Source organism: Rhea pennata, chromosome Z, assembly GCF_028389875.1.
Source record: "Rhea pennata isolate bPtePen1 chromosome Z, bPtePen1.pri, whole genome shotgun sequence".
NCBI classification, from domain to species: domain Eukaryota; kingdom Metazoa; phylum Chordata; class Aves; order Rheiformes; family Rheidae; genus Rhea; species Rhea pennata.
This window is the reverse complement of record NC_084702.1, coordinates 1,840,430-1,863,566: the sequence shown is the minus strand read 5'-3', so window position 1 is coordinate 1,863,566 and position 23,137 is coordinate 1,840,430. Positions and strand designations below refer to the sequence as shown.

The following is a 23,137-nucleotide window of genomic DNA, read 5'->3' as shown; positions in this document are numbered from 1 at the left end:
GATTGTTGTACCAGAAGAGTTGGAGTTGATCTCATACTTAACTCAAAACAACCCCCCCTCCCTTTCTCTCCCTCTCCTGGTCTATTGCTTAGTTGAGCTGTAGGCTCTGGAGACTTTTGTTCAAATAGAACCACGCATTGATAAACAGAAAGGGAAATAAAACACAGCAAATGAAAAAGGACAAACTCCTGTGTTAGGGGCAAGTCTTTAGTGGAATTAAAAAATTTAACTAGGGCTAGGGATTTACTTTTCCAATGTTGCTAGAGGCTTTCAATTAAGTATTCCATCAAGTTAAGCAAAAAACAGTTCAGATGCCAACAAGGACATACTTAAGCAAAAATGGGCATCAGGTTTCCAAGCATTACACTGGTTTAGCTCTGAAGTGATATGATCTGTAAAATCCTAGTGTTCACATGGGGGCCTTTTCAAACAAAAAATTGAATTTAGGGAGTATCAGTGTGAAATACTGCTGGCAGAACTTTGTCCTGAATTTTTGCTATTGTGGGTACTGCTGGTTTTCCCTCCTTAGATATACATACAGTTGCATAGGTTATGAACACTTTCCAATTTCAACACACAGCAGTAGCTAAAGCCACTTTCTGAGAAAGAATTAACAGAGGACATACATACGGCTTTATGCAAATGTGCTCTTAGTTAATATCTCTATTGTACTAAAAGCATTTATAGCATAGATCACATTCCATAAAAAGTGTTTATAGTATAGACCACATCCTATTCAGAAATGGAAAATCTCTTGTTAGAGTTGATGTAGTTTCAAAATATGACAGAGAAGCAGTGTTTTCTTTGATAGTTCTGCTTGATAATGCAAGAAAATTAGAATAAATCTGTAGTTTAGGATATCTCTAAAATGAAGTTTTATTTGGGCTGTTCCTCTGACCAAGCATTTATTCTTAGAAAGCTTCTAACAACATAATTGCTTAATCCTATATTACAAAAATAACCATCTTGAAAAAAATTAAATTATTAAATTTTAGCATGGTATGCCTGGAATCAAATACATTTTTCATGTTCTGCTATCTTGCTACGTAGTTCTCTTTTTCAAAAAGAAATTCCACACAAGGGAGAACACAGACATATTTAATTCAAGGTGTAAACTTGAGTGTCTTTCCGTTTTCTTAACTGATTTCTCCTGCTGTGTTTACTAGTCAAAAAAGACAAGGACTGGGCTCCTTTGCAGAGCTCATTTGCAGCTGAGACTGAAAAGTGTAGCAATAACCATGATGGACTGATACCACTGTATCAGACTGCAAGCTAAAAGACTATCACGCCCCAAAGTGCAAGATAACAAGTTCACAACACCCTCCAAGAGAGAAAGAAATGAAAAAGTGCTTCCTGGCACTCAGAGAGAGCTGAGCAACTACATTCCTTTTTAGGAGTACATTTTAGATCTACATTCTTTTCTCCCTACCTTGACTCCTCCTAATGTGAAAGCCCTCCTGTAATCTCAGCTGAAAAGGAATCACATTTACCAAACAGCAGTTCCCACTCCGAAAGGTAAAGGAACATTTCACAAGTTAAGGAATAAAATCCTACCAAATCCAACAAAGACCCCTCTCTCATTACAAGAAAATAAAATACTTACGGACTAACCCAGAACTGCCAAAAAAATGTAGTCACTCTACTGATGGACATTAAATACTTCCCATCAAGTGAACAATGTCATGTTTATGATTACTCCTTTGGAAATAAAAACAGACGTTCATTTAATGACTGGTAGTTAGACACACCAGTCTGGATTCAGGAATGGATTCAAAAGTGTATGTGTTAAAAGAGGGATAAAAATATACAATAGGTGGTGCTAGTAAATGACATGGCTTGCTGCCTACTTCCCCATTAGCAGTTAGATTTCTGTTTAGATTTCCTTTTTCTCTGTTTTATAAGGAATAAATTCTCATCAATATTGGGACTACTGTCTTTCTGCTTTTTCCTTTTCTTCTTTCTTTTAGCTGCTTCCAGAATCTCCTGTGCATATTCTGTCTTGCTGCCATGTGCCTGGAGAACTGACCTCTGCCATTTTTTGCCACCCTTCAATGCATGCTTTTTACACTCTCTAGGAAAGTCCTCCTCCATTCCATGGCCCCTTTCAGCATCATGTCTGTGCTTTTTTGCTTTGAGTTTGTCTGCCTGGGATTTCTTCTTAGTCTTTTTGAGATACTTGTCATCTTTATGATGTTTACCATACTCTTTCCAAGGCTTTTTCCTTTTTTTATGGCTGTGTTCCGTGTGTTTTTCTTTCTTCAATGGGCTCTCTAACTGTATCGGCAAAAGGCCAGCCTCTTGTAGTTCTGTAAAACAGGACAACTTACTTCAGTACTCACCCACAAACATGAAACCTAGTGTCTGAGCCATCACAGATTTCCTTATGGTAAAAGTAACTTGTTTATTCTGATTATAGACCCTTTCACAGTGCTTGTTTTCTGTCAATAGACCAGAATCCTAACAAATTACAGTTTAATCCTCCTCCTGCCTGTGTATAGCAATTTTAATATCAACGCATTTTTGATGAAAACATTTGACAGTGCCCATATAATGTCTTTGAAACAATAAATAGACAGGAATGGTTAAAGTCATAAATCTTTTACTAACCCTAGACTACATTTTCAAATCCCTACAGCTTTTCTCAACACAAGAAAATAATCCTACAATATTTCAAAAAGAAGTATAGAAGAAAGTATTTCGAAGAACTGAGACATACTGTACCTGCAACCTTTCTTTTTAGTCTGTTAGCTCTCCTCTTGATGTCATATTCATCATCATAGTAGTAGATGAATGGAGAAGTAGGGAAAATACTGCCATGCATCCGCCTCTCTGAGCACTCCTGAAAAATACATTTCATATTATTCGATGTAGCTGAATTACAACTTTAGAGCAAAGGAAATGTATCACATTCTGCAGGCTGAACCCTCACTATGTGTAAATCAGAGTTCCTCTACTGAAAGCGAGTGCTGATCCGTACTTAACGAGAACGCAGCCAACAATTCTTAAAACACTGATAATTTAATTAATAATTTTATTATTTATTATTTATTTTCATTTAATTCATTATTCATTTCCAATAATACTTCCTGCACACAGAGAAACACACAAACGTTAAATGAACTAAACTGCAAGGTACTTGCAGCAAAAGGAAGGAGTCCCATGTTTTCCCTCAATTATTACACATATGTAGCACTCTTAAAAGCAGAGGGCTACAATTAGGTGAACAGCAGGTAAATACAATGCAAATGCCAAACTGAATCTGAGCAGAAGTGCTGCTCTGTCTGCAGCTGAGCAAGGTTCTCCTGCTACCTGCTTTAGCGGCTTCATGATTCTATGATTCTTACTGCCCCCTTCAGTCTCCCAGCACAACTACTTGTACGGGCAGTAGCCCTGGCTTGTCAAAAGACTTCTTAATGCAAAGGAGCTTTTTTTAGCTCCTGGATCACCTGAGGGGACTCTATGTGCAGAAAGGTGGCAGGCTCAAAGGGCAAGAGGAAAAAATAAGAGAAGAAGTGAGTGAGTGACGAGTAGCTAGACATAGCAGCCTCCTCACACCGCTCATCGGAGGCCAGAGTTGTATATCTGACCACACAAAACTTTCCTCTTAAGACAGAAAACAAAAACAAATCCTGCAGAAGATTTTTCCATGCAAATGTATCAGATTTGCGGGGAAGAGGAAGAGGACCACAAACCACCAGCTGCTGGCAGAGAAACAGACGTTTCTGAATGGCTTACATGCTGAGTATGCAAGTTAGTTTCTCAAACACTTGATCCAGTAATGTGAATTTATTCAGCATTGTACATACTAATGCTCACAACACCTTGTGAGCCAGCCTAACTAAACCTGTGATGCTTGATAGGATTCTGCTCTTCTGTTCTTCTTTCTCAACTTGCATTTGGTCTTTGTTTGGCTGAAATTTAGTGAGGAATCAGGTAATTAGATGAGGTGACCTCCTAAAGGGAACTGTTAGTTACATGATAAAAAGCTTGTCTCCACACAAAGGAGCACAGAGGATCAATGCAACTTGCAGCTAGAATTTCCCTAAGTCTTGGCACTCCAGCCTTTTCTGACTGCAGTATCATGCTGAAAGAGACCTAGGAGGAGCCATTTAAGTTTAGTCCTCGCCTTATGCCATTCTCAGCAGACACTCCTCTAAGCTGAATATCCAGGAAAGCCGATTGGATTTTACAGCTAAATACCTTAACAGTCTAACATTTCCCCCCAAGACATCCCTCATACCTCCCTCAATTTCTTCATTTAACTCTCTCAAGTTTAAGAGGACAGAGAAGCACAACAGAAAAATGACATCTCAAATACGTAAGTTTCAGATGAGCAAAATCTAATAGTGCCCATTAGACAGCACAAAATAAGGCCTGACTATATTGAAAGAAAGAAAATGAAAGAAAATATTACCCTTAAACATTGCCAAATACATTACTGAAAGTAACAGGGATCTGCTTTACACAGGAGTATGCAAAGACACATTCATTATTGTTTGATACCTGTGAAACTTACACAGATGCTGCATAAAGTCTAGGTCTTGTTCTACAGACAAATGGACCTTTCACTATCTTTTGTTTTGTTAATACGCTAACAGAAAAGCCTTAGTGAATGAAATGCACCAAAATCAGCACTCCTCTTCCCTTCTTTTTAACTTTATTGCATTGAAAAAATTAATTCAACAGTGTCCAAAACACTCTTTTCTATATCCCTTCCTCTCAAGTAAACTGCCACTACTGCCACACACTTTGTACTGTTAAATACTCTTGGGACGTTCCTTAGTGCTAGAGGTAACACACAGAGGACGGAAAGCATAGCCTGCTATCAACCCACTGGAGAAATTTTCTGTTTGATTGGCATATTGGGATGTGAATGCGAGGCACATCTGCAGATACTGTCTACTTCCTTATCCCTGCTGCCCCAAACACTTGCTGTTGCAAGTCGCATAATGCAATGGGCTGTTCTTGATTAACTTTTCATTTCTAAACTTTCTTATCAGGATGTCCTTTAAAATGACCATGGTTTTGTTAGAATCCTGAGTGACAGTGTTATGAAAAGGAACGAGAGGTGAAGTCTGCTAAAGAAAATAAAATTCTTCTCTTCATGAACTCTCTAATGGACTTTAGATTTAAAAATACTCTTGTTTTAATTAATAATACACTAAATTCAAGAAGTGTAACTGTTAGGTGTTGGAACCTTTGCCAGCTTATGTATTAACTATTTCCTTTTCTGTAAACAACAGTGAGTGGTCCAGAACGGCTTTCTAACCAGAACTGATCCTGTTAAGACTTGGATTTATCAACTTTTTGCTGTTGCCTGAGTTTGTTGGAATGTTCTCCCTAGATCTCCAGCAAAAGGTATTCCTTGGCTAGATTTAATGGTACCATACAAGATATAGACTGCAACGAGATATACTGATTGAGATAAGTCTATGTAAAACCAGTCCCAGTCTTGTTCATCAATTTATAGGCTGCTTTAACTATTTAGTAGAAGCAATGGTTGCAGATCCTGAGGTATAGACAGGAAAGCTAAGATGTTGATATAAAGGTAATGTTAGAGATGTTTATTTTTACAGATTAACAATTTTTCTGAACTTTATTTTCTTTAAATTATAAGATCTTTCAAGCCCTGACAGGGCTGCCCATTGCATGAAGATGGATAGTGATTAGGACCACAGTTTTCTCAGTCAGTGAGAGTTGCAAATCTCAAATATAATTCCAGTCCAGCTGGATCATGATAAAGATGCACATGTATCTAGTCCAATTTGTTTCTAGTCCAATTTGTTCAACCATTTTTGAATAAAAAAGTGCTTCAAGTATTTCACATGTACATTCTTCCATTTGCTTTTCTCTGTTGACTTCTACCATTTTCATTCAGTCATTGTTCAGGTTATTTCTGCTCCTTGTACACTAGGAAAAGCACCATTTTACCTTCTTAAACTCTGACAGTCATGTAATATTGTCCCCGAATCATTTTAGTCCCTAACTGTCTTTATACCCTTTCTGCCTTTTTCATCTGAGTAAGTGCTATCAACTCCTCCTCCATTTTCATTAAATATTTTTAATGGAGCCTTAATTATAACTATGTGGGCTACCTCACTTGAATGTCATTTTTTGACAGTTTAGTAAAACGTTCCTTATGAACTGCCAACAATCATTCCCACTTTTTGTTCAAGCCTCTCAATTCAGTTTTATTTTATACGCTCACTGTAACAAATATATTACTCATACGGGCTTTATTCTGCTTGTCTATAGAAATGTAAGCAGCTTCAGTGCTTTCCTCACTGAAGGTTTTATTAACTACGTTCTCAAACACTGGATAGAACAAGTTATGACAGGACTGAAGTGTTGAGGTATCCCACTGTCACCACATGTATAGCTATCTTAAGCATATGTCTTGCACATGAAGTCTAAGATTCAGACTCTTGTAGCATTGCCATGGTACTGCCTGTAGTGCCTACAGGGCCTGCAGAAAACATTAGGCTGCTCATAGACTTTTTTCTCTTACGTACGTCACTTTCCTCCCATAGATCTGTAACAGCTGCTTATTTCCTGGGACTTCCAAACCACCTGTCAAGGTTCCACTGTGTCCAGAATGTAGTAGCAGGTATACCATAGCCAAAATGCACTATTCAGAAAAATTTTAATTTGACTGCAAGGAAAACCTAGTTTTAGAACTCCTCCCTTCAATTTTTAGCTTTGCCAAGAGAAACAAACTGCCATATCTGTCCTATTCATAGGATAAATATATTAATAGAGATTAATATATCATATTATAAATACATATATCAACAGGACAGATATATACTAGTAGAGATTAAGTATTTACGAGTGAATGTCCCCTTTTCTAACAGCAAGGTTAAAAACAGCAGCAAGCTTTAATGATATAACTTTACTAAGTTATAAGAACAGACATGCAGAGCAGGCAGGAGAGGAAGGCAGGCATTTATTGGGAATTTGCTCTAAGCTGTACAAAAACAACTGTAACCCATTCAGTGCATGAGTAACTCATTTTCTAGACTATTGGTTGTTCTTAAGACTTACTCCATAAAAAACAAACAGACAAACAAAAACCTAACACTTGCTTGTTTTACATTTTTGCAGGTACCGGGCTACAAAGTCATAGATGTTGTCATGACAGGAAACTAATAATCAAGAAAAACACCAATATTCAATACAGGGTGCAAGACACCTCCAAATTTTATTGAAACCACTTAAGGCTTACAGTGTTCATTACCACCAAGATTTGTACTATTAGGAAGGATGACGTTTAACTTAATTCAGGTGACGAATTAAAACACTAAGTTATAAACAATGATCCCCTAAAACAGGGAAACTGGCAAGTCCCAAACAGATTTCACCAGTCAAGAGTCTGAACAAACAGAAATTTCAAGCAGTCAGGCTGATTGTGGTGAAAGAATTTACAAAATGTTGAACTGGCAGCAATATTTCATGCCATATGCCACAGGAAAAATGGAGAAAAAAGAGGTCTGCTCAGCATCTACTTTCCAATAAATATTCTCTTTCAGAGACAATCTCATTTTTAACTTAGGTTTTAAAAAACAAATCACCAAATCTGCCACGCTGAGATAGTAATTTTTTTTCTTTGGCAATTTTTAAACTAGATAGGTGAAATCACTTTAAACTAGCCTCCAATGATTCTATCAATGCTGCAAACTCACAAACATTCCCTTAGAGTGGCTCTTTCTATAGCATTAGCCTGATTCTTTCAGCTCTTTTCTCCAGCCACAGGCCATGGCAGAGATAAGAATTTGTAAACCCCGGATATATTCAACACTGAAGCAGAGATTACTGAGACTTACGTATCCAAAATGTCCTTCCCGTGAACAGTTGTAGCAGTACACTAAAGCAGAGTGCTCGGAGTGAGAACTAGCCGTCTTTATTGGCCCTGGTTTTGTCTGAAAGATGGAAATTGGTGAGAATTAGGTCTAGCGGTTTTCTGAATGCTGAATTAAAAATAAATTAAAATTACATAAATAAAATTTTATTATGCTTACATCAATATATCTCCTCCTTGCTGCTGGAATATTACATTTGAAAAGGCAGAGACTTGCTCATATTACTGTAATCTTGCACAGCAAATTAAACCCTCAGTATCATAAATGAATTAGGAAGACACACCCTCAGTATCTATTCCACCTGCCTATTTTATTTCAATTCTGAATACGAGAAAATAGGCTGCCGATTTATCTCTCTTTCCTCCTCCTTTTCTCTCAGTCCCCTCCCCCCCTTCACAGATGCCCCACTATCCGCAGGGGACAGACCAGGCCATCAGATACTACATCCACCAGCTGGATAGGCACATTTGTGTATTGCTAAACTAGTTCCTCCCAGCAGTGTTCACTTAAAGCAATATGGCAAAGATCTGACAGAGAAGCAAGACCTTCACCTACTGCATTCCCAAACCTACGTCAACTTCCAAAAATAATCTCAGGAAAAATATTCACTAAAGAAGAACCTGCCAATCTTTTCAGGACAATTGGAGGATATGATTTTGCTTCAAACAGAAGATTGTAGTATGGTGTTTAGCTGTTCAAATTCAAAACATTCTTTAGGCTTATAATAATGTAAGGAAAGATTACATTCCACTGTTAAAGAAAGACTACATTATATTCTACCGAAATCAGTGCAACAGGCAATATTTTCCCCCATTTAAAGCTAATAGGTGGAATATGTGAGCATATGTGGACAGTTTTATTTTTCACATACACATAAACTTTCATTCACTGAAAAAGAAAAAACCTACAACGGAACCCATGTATAGTAAGAGTTGACACAACTTTGAACAAGGGATGTAGGAATTGTGTCTTAAAAACACCAGGACAAAAAAGCAACCTATTACGTTTAAGAGTTCCAAGCATTTCTGTCTCATTGACTCTAAAAAAGCTGTTGTAGATTTCAAATAAATTACTAATATTTTGTTAAACTCATTATAGAAATTGTTTTATTTTCTTTAAATCTTTCTCATCATGTTCATCTGCCACTAAACCCACTGTCTTTTCCTGCACAGTCTCCAGAAGAATGACCACAATGCCTGTAAAATATGCAGAAACCACAGAATTCTTCTACTTTTTTTTTTTTTTTTTTTTTTTTTTTTTTTTTTTTTTTATGAATCTGATCACACCTGTAGGGTCACCTTATTTTGAATGCCCTTCAGCTATGGATTTAAATGTGCTTCAGGTTCATTTTACTAAATTCACTTTCACTCACCGAAAGAGTGAAAGAAGACTAACAAGAGTCATAAACTCAGCAATAAATGGCATGAAAAAAAAGAATGATTTCTGACAAATGTGGGGGACACCGGGAAATAATTCAAAAAACCCAATAATTTGTGTATTTCTCATCCATGCCTTGGAATGAGAGCTCCTCATCTCCATCTAACAGTACTGTGTAAGTCACTCAGTAAGCTATCTTCGTTTTTCACTTATTCTTTTTATCATAAATATACAAAGCAGACAAGAAAAAAGAACCACAAAAACATTTGCATAATCTCTTCGGGCAAAAATCTGTGGGTTTAATTTACTGGAAGAATCATCTCTATTCTGATTAGTTTTGAACATGAGAGATGCATAGTCTTCAGACATAGAAATCACCTCCACTTTGGATATGACTCCTAAAAACAGAAATAAATTCTACAAATGATGCTTTCCTCTGCCTCCCATCATGTAAAATTTTATACATATTAAATCTTTTTTTTCAAAGCTGATGCCAATAGAAGTGTACACTGTGATACTGCTACAAAACCCAACAGGCCACTGTCTTCAGTCAGTTCTTATCTGCTAGAGAACTTTGCATCTAGCATGCTGGTATAACACAGCTATCAAGAGAATCAAGAGCATTATGTTACTATTCTGTTATCTGGCCAGCTAGCCCTTAAAATGAACCATAACTTCACTTCGAAAATGATATGATCGTATTATTTGGTCTTTGTATGGTGCAGTTTAATGAGAACATATAGTTACAAATAATGTGTCATGCCAGAGACACAATGATTTTAATTCCAAAACAGTCTGCTAAAATGCCTACTGAAGAGTTTTATACCTTCCTCTATTAAGTGATTCCAAGACACTTACTTTTTACAAAAGACGAACATATTCCACTATTTTCAATTGAGCTTTTGAAAATAAATGCCAGCTATATGGATGTTGACACAAAACTGAACACGTTCACCAGAGCACTGTAGTGATTTATATGGCTAAATTAGTAGGTAAACAGCATTTAAACACTCCTTCAATAGGTGTTTCATTCTAATCCGAAAGTTAAACATAGAGCAGAAGACAAGAATAACTCACCTAACTAATAAATTATGCTTGACATTCTATGGCTGGTATACTTTTCACTACTGAATACGTCAAGTTTTAAGCTGCTACAAGAAATCCATGTAGCAAGCCAAATATTTAATGGCATTATAAAGTGTTATCTGTATGTTATCTTTTAACTATAGTACCTAATCTCACTAGGAAGAGGAGCACAATCTGAAAACCTTTACCTCATCAGGAAACAATTTCACATAAGAACTCAGTTTGCTGAAACATAAAGATACTAAAGTTTTCCTATTGTAGTGTGCAAGAATCGCTAAAGAGTCTTATTAGGAATGTGACTCCACCTTCTCCTGCTCTGCATTCTCTCCCATGCCAGCTCCTCCACACTCAATCCCTACCATGACATTTCCTTTTCTTTATCTAATAGAAAAGGTCACATTTAAGGACAGAAATTAAACCGAATACTTACAGGTCAGATTACAACTCTACATAACTTTACTTCTTTCCAAAGCCAAACAAAAAATGAAACCTGTATTTTATAAACCCTCTGTTTTCTTATTATTTAAGGCTTAAAAAGCATCTAAAGACTCCAGCCATATGGGTACAAAATAAACTATTCATGAACGTAGCTTCTCTATGTTATAGGGTTTTTTTTGTTACAAATATTTAAATAATCTATATTTGTAGGGTGATATCTTGGAGATTACTTCACTATCAATATATAGAAGTAATAACCTGGTAGATAGCATTAACTATGAAAGGTCCATCCCATCTGCTATTCTTGCTGAAAGCTTTTCATGCACCAGTACACTCAGTAAATATCAGAAGATAAAGCATAAGCCTACCACGCCATGGATTTACTCCTAATGTCTCCTCAAAGTGCAGCCTGATGCAACGATTACAAATGATTTTTCTTCTAATGTCATTTTACATAACCCTTTTTTCTGCATGAGTAGTTAGTGTGGAATGAATGAATGAATGCCATTAAAACAGTTAATCATTATCTGGGACACTGGCCTTCCTCCCTTCTCAACTAGGAATCTCCATGACAAAGGCCAAGAGATCAAAATGCCAGGGCTGCCTCACTGGCCTATTTCTGTCAGTAATTTTTTATGCAAATGATCCTGCTGGGCAGCTCCCTCTGTGACCTTGAACTGCCCTTATCTAAACTGACTTTGATCCAATGAGGGCTTGCTTTTATGAAGCTCATTACTACTTACGATCTGCAATCTTTTACTAGTAAAAGAAAATCTTCTGATCTCTGTTTATTTTCTGCTCCTGCATAGTACACAATGTGTAGACCTCAATGGTGCAGAGAACCAGAAGAGGGATTCCTCTCTGCAAATCAAACTGCTCTTATCTGACAGACGTATTTCACAGCTGCGCATCTGAGTGGACTCATAAGGTAAAACATACTGCATGATTCAAACTTACCCAAAAACATAAATCCGACTTCAGTAACAATCAAATGTAGTTTGAACTTGACTTGTGCCAAGTGTCTTAATAAGTCACAAAGATGCATTTGAGCCGCCTTGACAGATGAAGTAGCTTCTGAAAAAAACCTTTCACCATACATAGGCAGTGAAACTATTCTGACAACCAAGAAAAATGGGAAAGCGCCTACCAGAGTTTCACAATCAGATGAAACCAAGGTCATGGCCTTTGCTCTGCTTGTATCATCTCTCATACAGCCTGTGATTAAGGCTTGCACTTTTTTTTTTTTTTTGGTTAAAAAAAGTAATATTTTATATAACTCCATTTCAGTGTGTGACATAGTAATTCGGCAAATTCTGTACTGAGTATGTCCTAGAATTGCCTAATGTAAGGCTACTCACACCACCTCAAAGCCATCCACTACTGTTCTCTGATGCTCAGAACAGACAGTTATCTCTTCTGATCCTGCTGTGTTCACACCTACTCTATCAATTCATTTTTACTGTTAGTCTTTGGTGCACTCTAGCACAAAATAATTAAATTATGGATTAAAGGAGAGGAGGAAAAAAAAAAAAACCCTACAGAAACCAAACAGAAGATCAGAGGTGCTTCTTGTTCTAACAAAATGCCCATCAAAATCAGCGGAAGGGTTTTGCATACAAGTTAGTCTTTTTTGCATAGCTCACTGTGGCACACAAGACAGAAGGCTAGGACCAAAAGTCATTAGCAGTGATGTTTTACCAGTTTCACGAGTCATTGAAAGACAATCATCAAGTAAATCGTTACACACTGCAGGTGTTACTAGAGCTGGACAGGGAAATTGTCAAAACAACTGTATCACTGAAAACACAAATATTTTTTCCCTTTACAAATTATCATAGTGTGCTTGCATTTTAGTTGACACAGTGGTAGGCAAGTATCATTCTCTTACATTCAAAATTGCCAGTATAAGATATCTTGTAATACTCTAATTTTACTGAGGGTTTTTGTTGTTGTTATTTTTTTTAACCATGTCATGCACCCGGAAGACTTGCACTCCATTGGGTAACTCCTTAATTAGGCAGATTTTTGAAACAAATATTATGTACACAACAGACCGTAACGTCTCCTTTTGAGTCTTCCCAGTCTATCAGGTGATTGCATCATTAAAGCCACACACGCTACGTAGTAAAAATCCTTATGAAAATTCACGAAAGAAATATACTGAGCTTGATGCATGCTAAAATATGAGAATTTCATATTTTGGCTTTTACCCCTAAAATTCTAATCAGTTTTGAATAGGATCATTTCTTCACTGGACTTTATTTCTCCATTTCTTCTTCCCTCTAAAATAAAAAGGTTTTCTAAAAGAAGTTGTGGATGTCTCCCAAACACTGAACTACTCTTTTTTAAATTGCATGTCAGTCTCTTCCACAAATTTCCCCTCCTGATTAATTTTACAAAATGCGTTTATATCATTCTTTCCCACTTCATGAACTAAAGACAGTGAATTAATCAAGAAAATAACCAAGTAAATAGTGAACTAAACAGACTTTTGGAGGGCTTTTTTAAAAGTGAATGATACAGATTAACTCATGAATCAGTGGACATGATTTTTCGATTGCATAGTCTGAAAGAGCAACACCCTTCCCAGAAGAAGGAATGTAAATTGTTCAGTTCACAGAACAAGCATTATGATGTCGTCATTTTCTACAGAAATAAGACATTCATAAACGCATTTTAAATAGATGCAAATAGATGACTGTGTGAAAAGGTTAGAGCAAGAAACAAAAAGTAAAAAATAAAATTCTTAAAAGAAATGAATGTAATCTTTTGATATTCTTCTAAGCAAAGATAAAATACTAAGATATTAATTCAGGAAGCCTTTTCTAAAAAATGAACAAAAAAATCTCTTGTTAGTATAGAAAATGAATATATGCAAGATAGTAAGGATAACAATACCACAGTCCCCGAATGCTTCAAAACCTTCATGGTTAAGAGGCATCCCAATTTTCTCCAAAGGTGGTGGCATCTATCCAGTCGTCCATGGCTAATTTTACAAGGAATGCAAAACGTTATTAAAATAGGATGGTGCATTAAACTTCAACTATTTCTGATGTAGCTCTCAAACTACAAAGATATCTTTCTTCTATTTTAATTTTAAAGTAAGTTAGCAAACACTTCCTTCTTAATCCCCAGAGACTATCTGTATAGTGACACAAATGCACAAATTTATGACAGTAACATAAATGGTCCTCCGAAGTAATGTGCAACATTAAGTGAAATCGTTTCCTGGAAAGATATTATAGGTATCTATATTTTATTTGCCATCTTAAACATATCTGGGTCTTTATGACCTTATTTTTAAAATGTATTTCCTTTTTACATTTCCTGGTGCAAATGGACTGCATAAATAAGCAATGTGCTATGAGGCTTCAGACTAGCCGATAAACCCTTTCAATTTTCATGCCAGCTTCTTCTTTTGTAATTCAAATCTAGCTGGAAACTGGCAGCTCTGAAAACTGAAACAAGCACTGCCACAAATACCTTGTAATGCTATCGACCTTGTCTGCCCATGCAGTGAGAAAGGGGGATGCATATGTGTCTGCAGTCATCCAGATAACACAACTCATTTTTTTGGGGGGATAACAGAAGCCAGCCCTGGACTTTGCACCAAAAGCAGTCATTACCAGGCAAGCTGGAGAATAAGTCTCTTCAAAATACACAGTGCATTTAAAAACCATATACAGGGCTCAGCCACTGCTTTCATTACCAATTTTAATTTAGCTTCTTCAGTTTGCCAGGCAGATAAACTCTTTAGTGCTGTTTTTTAATCTATTTGCCACATTTTATGTTTAAGATTATAGTAATATGGGGCAGAGAAGGAATCACTTTTAGAGGAAATAAAGAAATAGATCCGCTTATCAGCGCCCATCAGAAAGTTCATTAATCAGCCAGGCTTTGTGCCCCCTAAATTGAAAGGTTAAATAATCCTCTCAGGAATATTTCTCGGCACCACCACCAATTGTCCAGAGAGAAGCTGCCATTCACAGCACTCTGGATCGGTGACAGGGTATTTTACCACTGTTTGGACCCCAAACAATGATGGACAAATGGCCTGGCTTACAAAGAAACCTTTTAGTACAAGGATGGAGAAAGGACCACAAGCTTTGAAGTGGGGTGGGGGAGGTGGGAGCAGTGGAAAGGGAGGCAGAAGGAGGAGGAGGAAACCAGTGTATGGAGATCCACATATATTGTATTTGCATGTTTATTATCAGATTTGTATGTTTTTATATACACAACCATATGCACATATAGAACTCACGTAGGCATATATTATATACACACACTCATGACGCTAAGTACATGTATACTTAAACATTCATTTATACATTAATCTGAACACAAATATTTGCAAAGCCTGTAAAATCTGAAGATGAACAGAACTAAAGCAGGGTTTTATTTATTAGCTAATACGCTGGGGAGCCCAGCAAACCCCAAGGTTTTAATTTTTACTGTCATTCTAGATGATTTACAGCTTCCTTTCTCTCTCTCTCCCTCTTTCCCTTTAACCTGTATGTCATGTACTAATCACCTTTCATTATCAGATGCAAAAGGAGGAAGTACCACATTTGAAATAACTTTGTATTAAGCATTTTTAATAAATATTTCTTTTGAAATTATTTCTGTATATAGCTAAAATTAAAGTAAACATAAGCAAAACATAATGCTGCTGGAATATAAGAGATGCTGCAGGAGTGATGCATCACTCCATTAGAAATCTGATTTTTACTGGTATACATTCTAAATAAATAATAATTCAAGTTTTTTCTTCAAACTTCACAGCACCTAGTTTTGAATCTGTAGCACTGGATTTCCTTACATTACCAACATGTTATCTTTATGTGCTAATACTTGTTTATCTTTTATTTTTTCATGCATTTTCTATTTAAAAGCATCATATATATTCATTATTGCTGTAATTATTTTTACCTATTTGTAACAATGACATTCATCCAGAATATGTCCTAAGGAAAGTGTCTGATCACCTATATGCAACTATAAAAACACAAAAGCATTTCCAAGTCCATCTCTCACACTTATTTTTTTAAAGTAGTCTGAACACTGTAAACAATTTTCACTTTAATAAGACTCGGAGCACTGCATAGTCTACAGTTTATAAAAACAGATCAGAACATGCTTCAAATTCCTCTCTCTCATGTCACAGAGATACCTCAACAATCAAAATTGTTTTCTCCTAACCTATTTCGGAGAACCTCAGTGTAACCATTTTCCTTCTTTCTCCCTCACACCATCATCAGAAAAATAGATTTAATTTAACCAGGTTGTCACCTGCCATCAAAAGAAGCCAGATAGAGAATAAATATAATGTGCAAATCCAGTGTAATTAATTTTAAAGCAGAAAATGCTACAGAAATTCCGAAAAATTCTTCATGTGGAAGACGTGCATGTCCATTCACAGGCACTCACTAGTTATATTTTTAAGTGCCAAGGAACAATAGAAATATATTTTAGAAACAGAATTCATTGCAAGAAACAAAATAAATTAGTGAATATGTATGAAGTATTTTCTGCTAGCTACATGATAAGGAGTTACTATGGGCACATAAAGTGTAAGCCGGACAAAAAAAAAAAAAAAGACAAGCAGCTTTTGGACACAAAAAGTTGATTCTGTGGAACTCTGAACTTGAGCAGTAACTGTCCCTTTTTTCCAATTATATCAGCTGGTCTACTACCAAAATAGTATCTCTTGTAAATCTTGCCTCCCTTTGAGGGAAAAAACTTCAACCATGCCCTTATACGTAACACTGCTTTACAATAGGCAGTAGCAGTGCTATGGCACTATATTATTGCAAAAGCACAAGAAGAGGTGGTTATGAAAGATACCTTTTCTTCAAATCAGATACAGATCAATCTATACAGTAAATTAAGTTTCACAAAAGTTTATCAAATTCTGCTGGAGAAGAAAAAGAGGAATCAACAGTGGTACCATGGTTTGTTTCAATTTGAAGTGCTACCAAGGCAAGTATTTGAGTGTTATATTCATGATTTTTGGAATACATTTGTTAAGTATTATTTAAGACAAAATTAACATAAAAATGAGTTAATGCTGAAGCCCAGCTTTGATCCTCAGAAGTCAAAAAATTCTAAGTGAAGAACTGCTGCTTGCCATACATATTACAGCATATATAATCCCATAGATCACCGCTACTCCAAGACTTACCTAGTACTGAGCTAAAATAGTATCTAATTAAGCTAGATCTACACTCTTCACCACACTATATAGGCCTTTCACTTTTTTAATTCCTTTTACATTTGATATTTCTAAATATGAAACCAAAACTAGGATAATTTTATTCACATGACAGGACATAATAAAACATGTTAATATGACTAACATGATAGACTCTCTCAGTATTAAATCAGTGAATACTTTTTTGGAATCCTAATCCATAGATTATTAGCATGATCAAGCATAACTTTAGAAAGTTACGGTCTAATATGTTTGAGTGTTTAGCTGCACCTTAACACAAGGATCACTGAACTAATAGCTTTTAATAGTGAACATGGGCTATCACACATATTTCCACCATAGTATAGCCAAATATACTGTAATTGCTAAATGTCTGCTAGCTTTTAACATGCAAAGTATTTGCATGATACAATGCAATAGTTTCAATAATACTAAAGCATATAATTTAAAAACAACTATTGCGTGGGTATTTGACAGGCAAAACATTGTTTAAAGTTATGAATATACAAAGTTTGTAGATATTTATATTCTGCTGATATTTATATTTTATCTGCTTTGTAATGCAAATATTCAGCAAAATACTTATTAGCTATATGAAAATGTATGTCTTACATATTTAAAAAATCTGATAGATTGCAGATAATTTTTGCTTGCATATAGAAATTTTGAAATGATCTCCAAGATCAGCAAAATTGAGAAAAACCTTTATATCAAGCTCAGAAGAATAATTTTCAGGAATTTAGATACCTTAATATGAATATTTACACACAAAATTTACTGCAGAAAGGCCTCATAGAAATATCTTTTTTCCCTGCAAATAGAAGTCTATTTCAAAAATGTATCACAAATCAGATTCTAGTTCGAAAGTTATTTTCCTTATTTAAATAGTTAATACTTGAAATAATAGAATTATGTAAGTGATGATATAAATTCATTTATTCAAATTAAATAAAAGGAAAAAGAATTTAAAAAATCTAAGCCGTAGGAAGTAAGGAGAAGTTCCTGTTATTTCTTTTGATTAAATGATGAGCACTTACGTATATGATGGGCAGACATTTCTGCAACAAATCTTCCCATGATTATCATGTTTTCTGTTTAACTAACTACAGTTCTGGCATATCACACAAATAATATACGTTGGGCAAAGAAAGAATATCATATGTTGAGAACAGAACAATTCCTGCCAACAAATCTGTGTGGGTGTGAAATGGTTCTTATCACTCTTTCTCCAGTTGTGGGCACATTTTGCCACTAATAAGTGTCATAGCAGTTGAAAAATGCTACATGATACACAAATAATACACATTACACAAGCAATTTCCTAGGTACTCTGGAGTTAGCTAACTAACTAGAGATTTAAATATTCAGAATATTAAAACATGTAAGTTTTAATTTCCTTTCCCTTTTCTTCTCTTCCTTTTCCTATTAAAGGCAGGACGAAAACCTATTGTTTTTGTAGAGAATACAAAGTTCCTTAAATAACTGTAACGTAAATACGGAAGTAAGAGATTCTCTAAAGGATACTATTTATCGAAGATGAACGGTTTGAAGGGGCACTGTATTTGGAATCCTCAAATTAGAGAAATGGAAATGACTTGGTTCAATTGGCCAAGCTTTCTATTTCCTCCAATTCCTGGCTTTCCAATTTTATATCACAATACAATTTCTGGTCACAGTGTAACCACTCTTTAACTCTCAATATAAAACTAACATTCATTTTATCCTCTGGAGAGACAGATAGGGACGAGTAAGAGACAGAGAAAATACCAGGGAAATCAGGCAGGAAGAAACTACCATGTTTAAATGATTGAGGTAGGTGACAGTTGCTTATTTTATTGCTAGAAGACTATATAGTCTATTGGAACAGCTTCTGATGGTCCATGGTCCATGTAGGATCACAGAATTCTTAAGAGGCATTTTAACTTTGTTGTCTAATGTGGCAAGGGCCAGACGCTTAACTGGGGTAACTATTGCAACTCAGTGATATAATAATATATATCAATTAAGGATCTGTCCCTAGCGATAGAGAAGTACCACAAAACCTTAACTTTTTCTCATGAAAGCATGTGTAAGTGTGAAGGCATGGAGATATTTTATATGTAAGTAATCTGAACTTTCTATTTCAAATTTACCAGCAAATAAAAAAAAAAATATATGTTGCACGCATAGGTGTACAGATGTATTAGCTAAGACCCATTATTTTGCTTAAAAGACAAACTCTAGATAGTGTATTTTTGTACACATTATCTGTTTATGCAATGTTATTGAAGCTATCTGTTTTTCTTTTAATGTTTTAAATATAATTTCAAAGTAAAATTATGTTCTGGGAAAAAAAACCTCTAATTGTCTACCTTACTGAAAGATAAGTTACTAAAAATAAAGAGAAATAGCTCAAATGATGAAATCCAATAAAACTAACATAAATGTGACAATCTAGTGGTCTGGTAATCTTACTTCACGTAAGACTAGAAGAGCTGACATTGCAGTCATGTTCAAAGTCACGGTAACAATCCCATCCCTGACCCTAAAGTGAGGTTTAACCTCTTTAAAATACTTCTAAGCCTACACAAAACTTTAAAAGGTCTCTCTAGAAAACAAATTTTTCACATTTTTTGCAAGAGCTATACTTTAAATTTTCTGTAAGTCACCTCTTAAAGGCTTTAAATTGACTTTAAGCACAGTTGCTTACATTTTTATTTCAAAAAAAAAGTGGCAGGCCATGAGAAATTTTAATAATGGCATAAAAAGAAATCCGAGCGCAAAATTTAAACACAAAAGATGTATTGTCCCTTCATGTCTTTTACGTGTAGAGGTCAAAACAGCCAATTCTCGTTTCACCTTTTTTTATGTAAGTGGATTAAAAGTAAGATTAACAAACTGTCAAAAAGCATGTTAAATACTTCTGCTAGTTAAAAAATCTGATGGCTGTAAAACTCTGTTGGTGGCCATCTTGGCCCAGGAGTTTTAATATAAATGAGACTAGCGAAGACAGCAGATGGGGGAAGGGGTCCTTACTGCCAGAATAGTTAGTACAAGGGGATGGAGAGGCTACCGAAAATGAGCAACCCTTACCAAAGGAAACAACATAAAAACAGCATGATTTGTTTCTTAATATATGCACATATTTTGAGGACCATAAAAAAAAATGTCCAATATAGGAACGGAATTTCATTAATCTTTATATATTTATTGAAGAACACACTGATATTTGCAACACTAATTCCTATCTGGTAACTGTATTTACATTTCGCTCTTGACCTGGACCTGCTATATTCAATTCCACATACTCTTAATCTCTCTGAATTATGAAATAGTATAGCATAGATAGGAAGATAAACATGGAGCCAGTACATATCTTATTTTATATCAACATATTGAGGAGGCCATTTTGACTGTTGCTCGGTAGCCTTATCAACTAACAGAATACAGAAAAGACATAGAAGTTGCGCTTCAGCCAGATTCACATGAAACAATACCCATAGTGTACAGTTTTGCAACTTAAAGAAAACATAGATTACTATATACTGAAAATAAATTTCCTTTTTATTTTCCAGCGATGTCATCTGTTGGGCTGAAATGGGAGTGTTCACTTAAAACACCACAATACTTATCATCAATATTATCAGGCACCTAAAATGCTAAAGCCATGGAACTACCTACAAAACGAGACTTGGTCTGGACCTCAGGTCTCATTCACCGTGAACGTACAATATTTAAACAAACTTCCCTCCATTAAAAGATGCTCCCCCAAAATTTCAGTTCCAACTCCTTCTGTTTACCAAGATCCATGTGTTGTTGCTATTTAAGGCATTATCCAATTTAGTTACACATTTTCCAGAACTTCAGAAAGGCTTTGCTTTACATAAATCACAACCATACACTCCACAATGAACTTTTGAGAATGGTATATTTTTTTCCTCCAACATACAAAGATTTAATTAAAACAGGAGCTGTTACAAGAAAGACGGGCAATCAGATATCAAATCAAACACAGAAGGATGCTCTTTTTTTTTTAAACTGCAAAACTGATCAAATAAAAGCTGTGAACTAAGGTGCCTTAATCACAAAAGCCTATTCAGTGACTTTTTTTGTAAACAAAAGGGCTATAAACTGGATTGTATTGAGTACAGAAAAATTAATAATTGCACCTACATTTATAGTTGAAAATTGAAAAGAGAGAAAGAATTAAAGAGTCAAATATTCTGAGTATGAAAAAGCGCTACTGTAAGTATTTCTAAGATCCTTAATATGCAAGAAAAAGGGGTACAATAGCATGTTCTTTGGAGCACAGGCTATATTTTTCAGGGCTTGTGGAACATCTGATACTTAGAAAAGCAAAGTTATAAGCTAAGCTTTCCAATAACCTACAACAAAGAGCTTTATAATACCTTCAAATTCCTTATTCTTGAAAAAATTACAACTTATTATTATTTACATGTTATTAAGCTGTGATCAAAACTGTTTTTTCTAGATCTGCAAATAAAGTCCTTATGTTTTTTTTTTTTTTTGAATTGATAATAACCTTTTCAATTAACCTAAGTTGGTATAAGATCTGGTTTTTTTTTTTTTTTTTTTTTTTTTTTGAAAACAGACATTTATATGAAGGAAAACATAAAACAGATTTTCATACAAGGTTATTTTCCTTTTCTGATAAAGGAGAAATACAGAGAGAGCAGATACAATCCAAATAATTTGCAGAAGTTTTAAATCACCATCCTAAAGAGGTTATTAAATATTATTTTAACAGACAGTGGGAATTGGATTGTTCTGCTGACTTTGATTGGTTTTTGCAGAATAATTTTAGTTAACAGAGTTGAAAGAGCAAGTTTAAAGCAACTAACTTCATCCAGTTATAAAGCTTTGATTATCACAGAGCCTTTAAATTTAAGCTTCGCTGAATACAATATGATTATCTTTTTTCTATCAAAGAACAAATTAAAATAGTCTGCTTATAATCCTTTTTGCCATTTCAACTGCTCATAAAATATCTGGTACTGGCAGTCAATTTTGGTTAGAACAAGACATTTCTGCCCATATTATAAAGTCTTTGTAATGTGCCAAAATTTGTCACCATACTAGTGTAAACAAAAACCAACTACCATCCATAACAGCAGTTATTTAGTCATTGTTCCTAGTGAATCTATGTTTCAGTGCAGGGGCTGTAAGGAGTCAATAGATGGCAGTCCATCTCTTAGGAAAGAGCCAGATAATGAATAAAATCACCAAAAGCTTCACAAAGAGAAAGTATTATACCCTGTTGTTTTTAACAAGCATTCACAGTAATTAATCGTGAATTAATTTAAAGAATACTTCAAATAATGTACAAGCATTATACAGATTTTTAATGGCTGTTTTTAAATAATATGATAAAAGCATTCTTTTATTTCTGTGTTTACAAACCTGAATGCATTGTTTTATTTGTGCACATAGGTATCTGTATGTGTAATACTCATGATCAGTTTACCAAAATCAATTTAAATATAGTTGAGTCTACAGTTAAAGCACAGGAAAAATTCATTTTAGTCTTTGTCTGTATGCAATAGTAAGGTTATTCTACACAGCAAAGTAACAGCCCTAATAGTACTTTTTCAATTCTTTGATTTTTCATTAAATAGTTGCTCCATTTGTACAGAATTACTTGTTCTAAACTGGGGAAATTTTAAAACAACTTTTGTATTGGAACACTACTGTGCTGATATCACAGAAAACTACTTTCCAGTTACAATTCCATAAAAATATACAATCTTATATTCTATACAGAAATTTAGATTCCTGCAATGAACACTATTTACTTTTTTTCTGCTTTAGGTGTAAAACAGCATACTTAATGGAAAAATAAAAGCTAGGGCTCAAACTTTTAAACAACTCAGATAATATGGTTTCTTGTGATATTACATTTTGAATATCAAGCATGTCTTTTGCCAAATTTTGAAATTATAGTTTTAATCTGATCGTTACTCGAATTGAGTCAAAATTAGTTTTCCCAAGCCAAAAATGGGTAAATTTAAAGTATTTCACAAATATCAGAAATCAAGATTACTGGCAGATAATCTGGAGTTTACTGCAAACAAAAATTCCTTTAACATGGAATGAGAAACTAGATTTATCATGGTGTGTCTACAATTAACCACACTTCAAAATAGTCTCAGAAAAGCACTAAAACTCC

The 23,137-nt window shown here is 35.0% G+C and overlaps 1 protein-coding gene across 5 annotated transcripts in view; it reads right to left on the bottom strand.

The window, feature by feature from the left end:
• Positions 1–648: 648 nt before the first annotated feature.
• ZCCHC7 (zinc finger CCHC-type containing 7) overlaps positions 649–23,137 on the bottom strand; it is a 118,023-nt gene continuing 95,534 nt past the window's right edge. For all 5 annotated transcript variants that reach the window (XM_062599547.1, XM_062599552.1, XM_062599550.1 and 2 more), the window contains 3 exons: positions 7,824–7,919; positions 2,722–2,839; positions 649–2,306 (listed from right to left, as the gene is read on the bottom strand). In XM_062599547.1, coding sequence (XP_062455531.1) covers positions 1,855–2,306; positions 2,722–2,839; positions 7,824–7,919 — 666 coding nt within the window. In that variant the 3' untranslated portion in view covers positions 649–1,854. The remainder of the gene's footprint in view (positions 2,307–2,721; positions 2,840–7,823; positions 7,920–23,137) is intronic.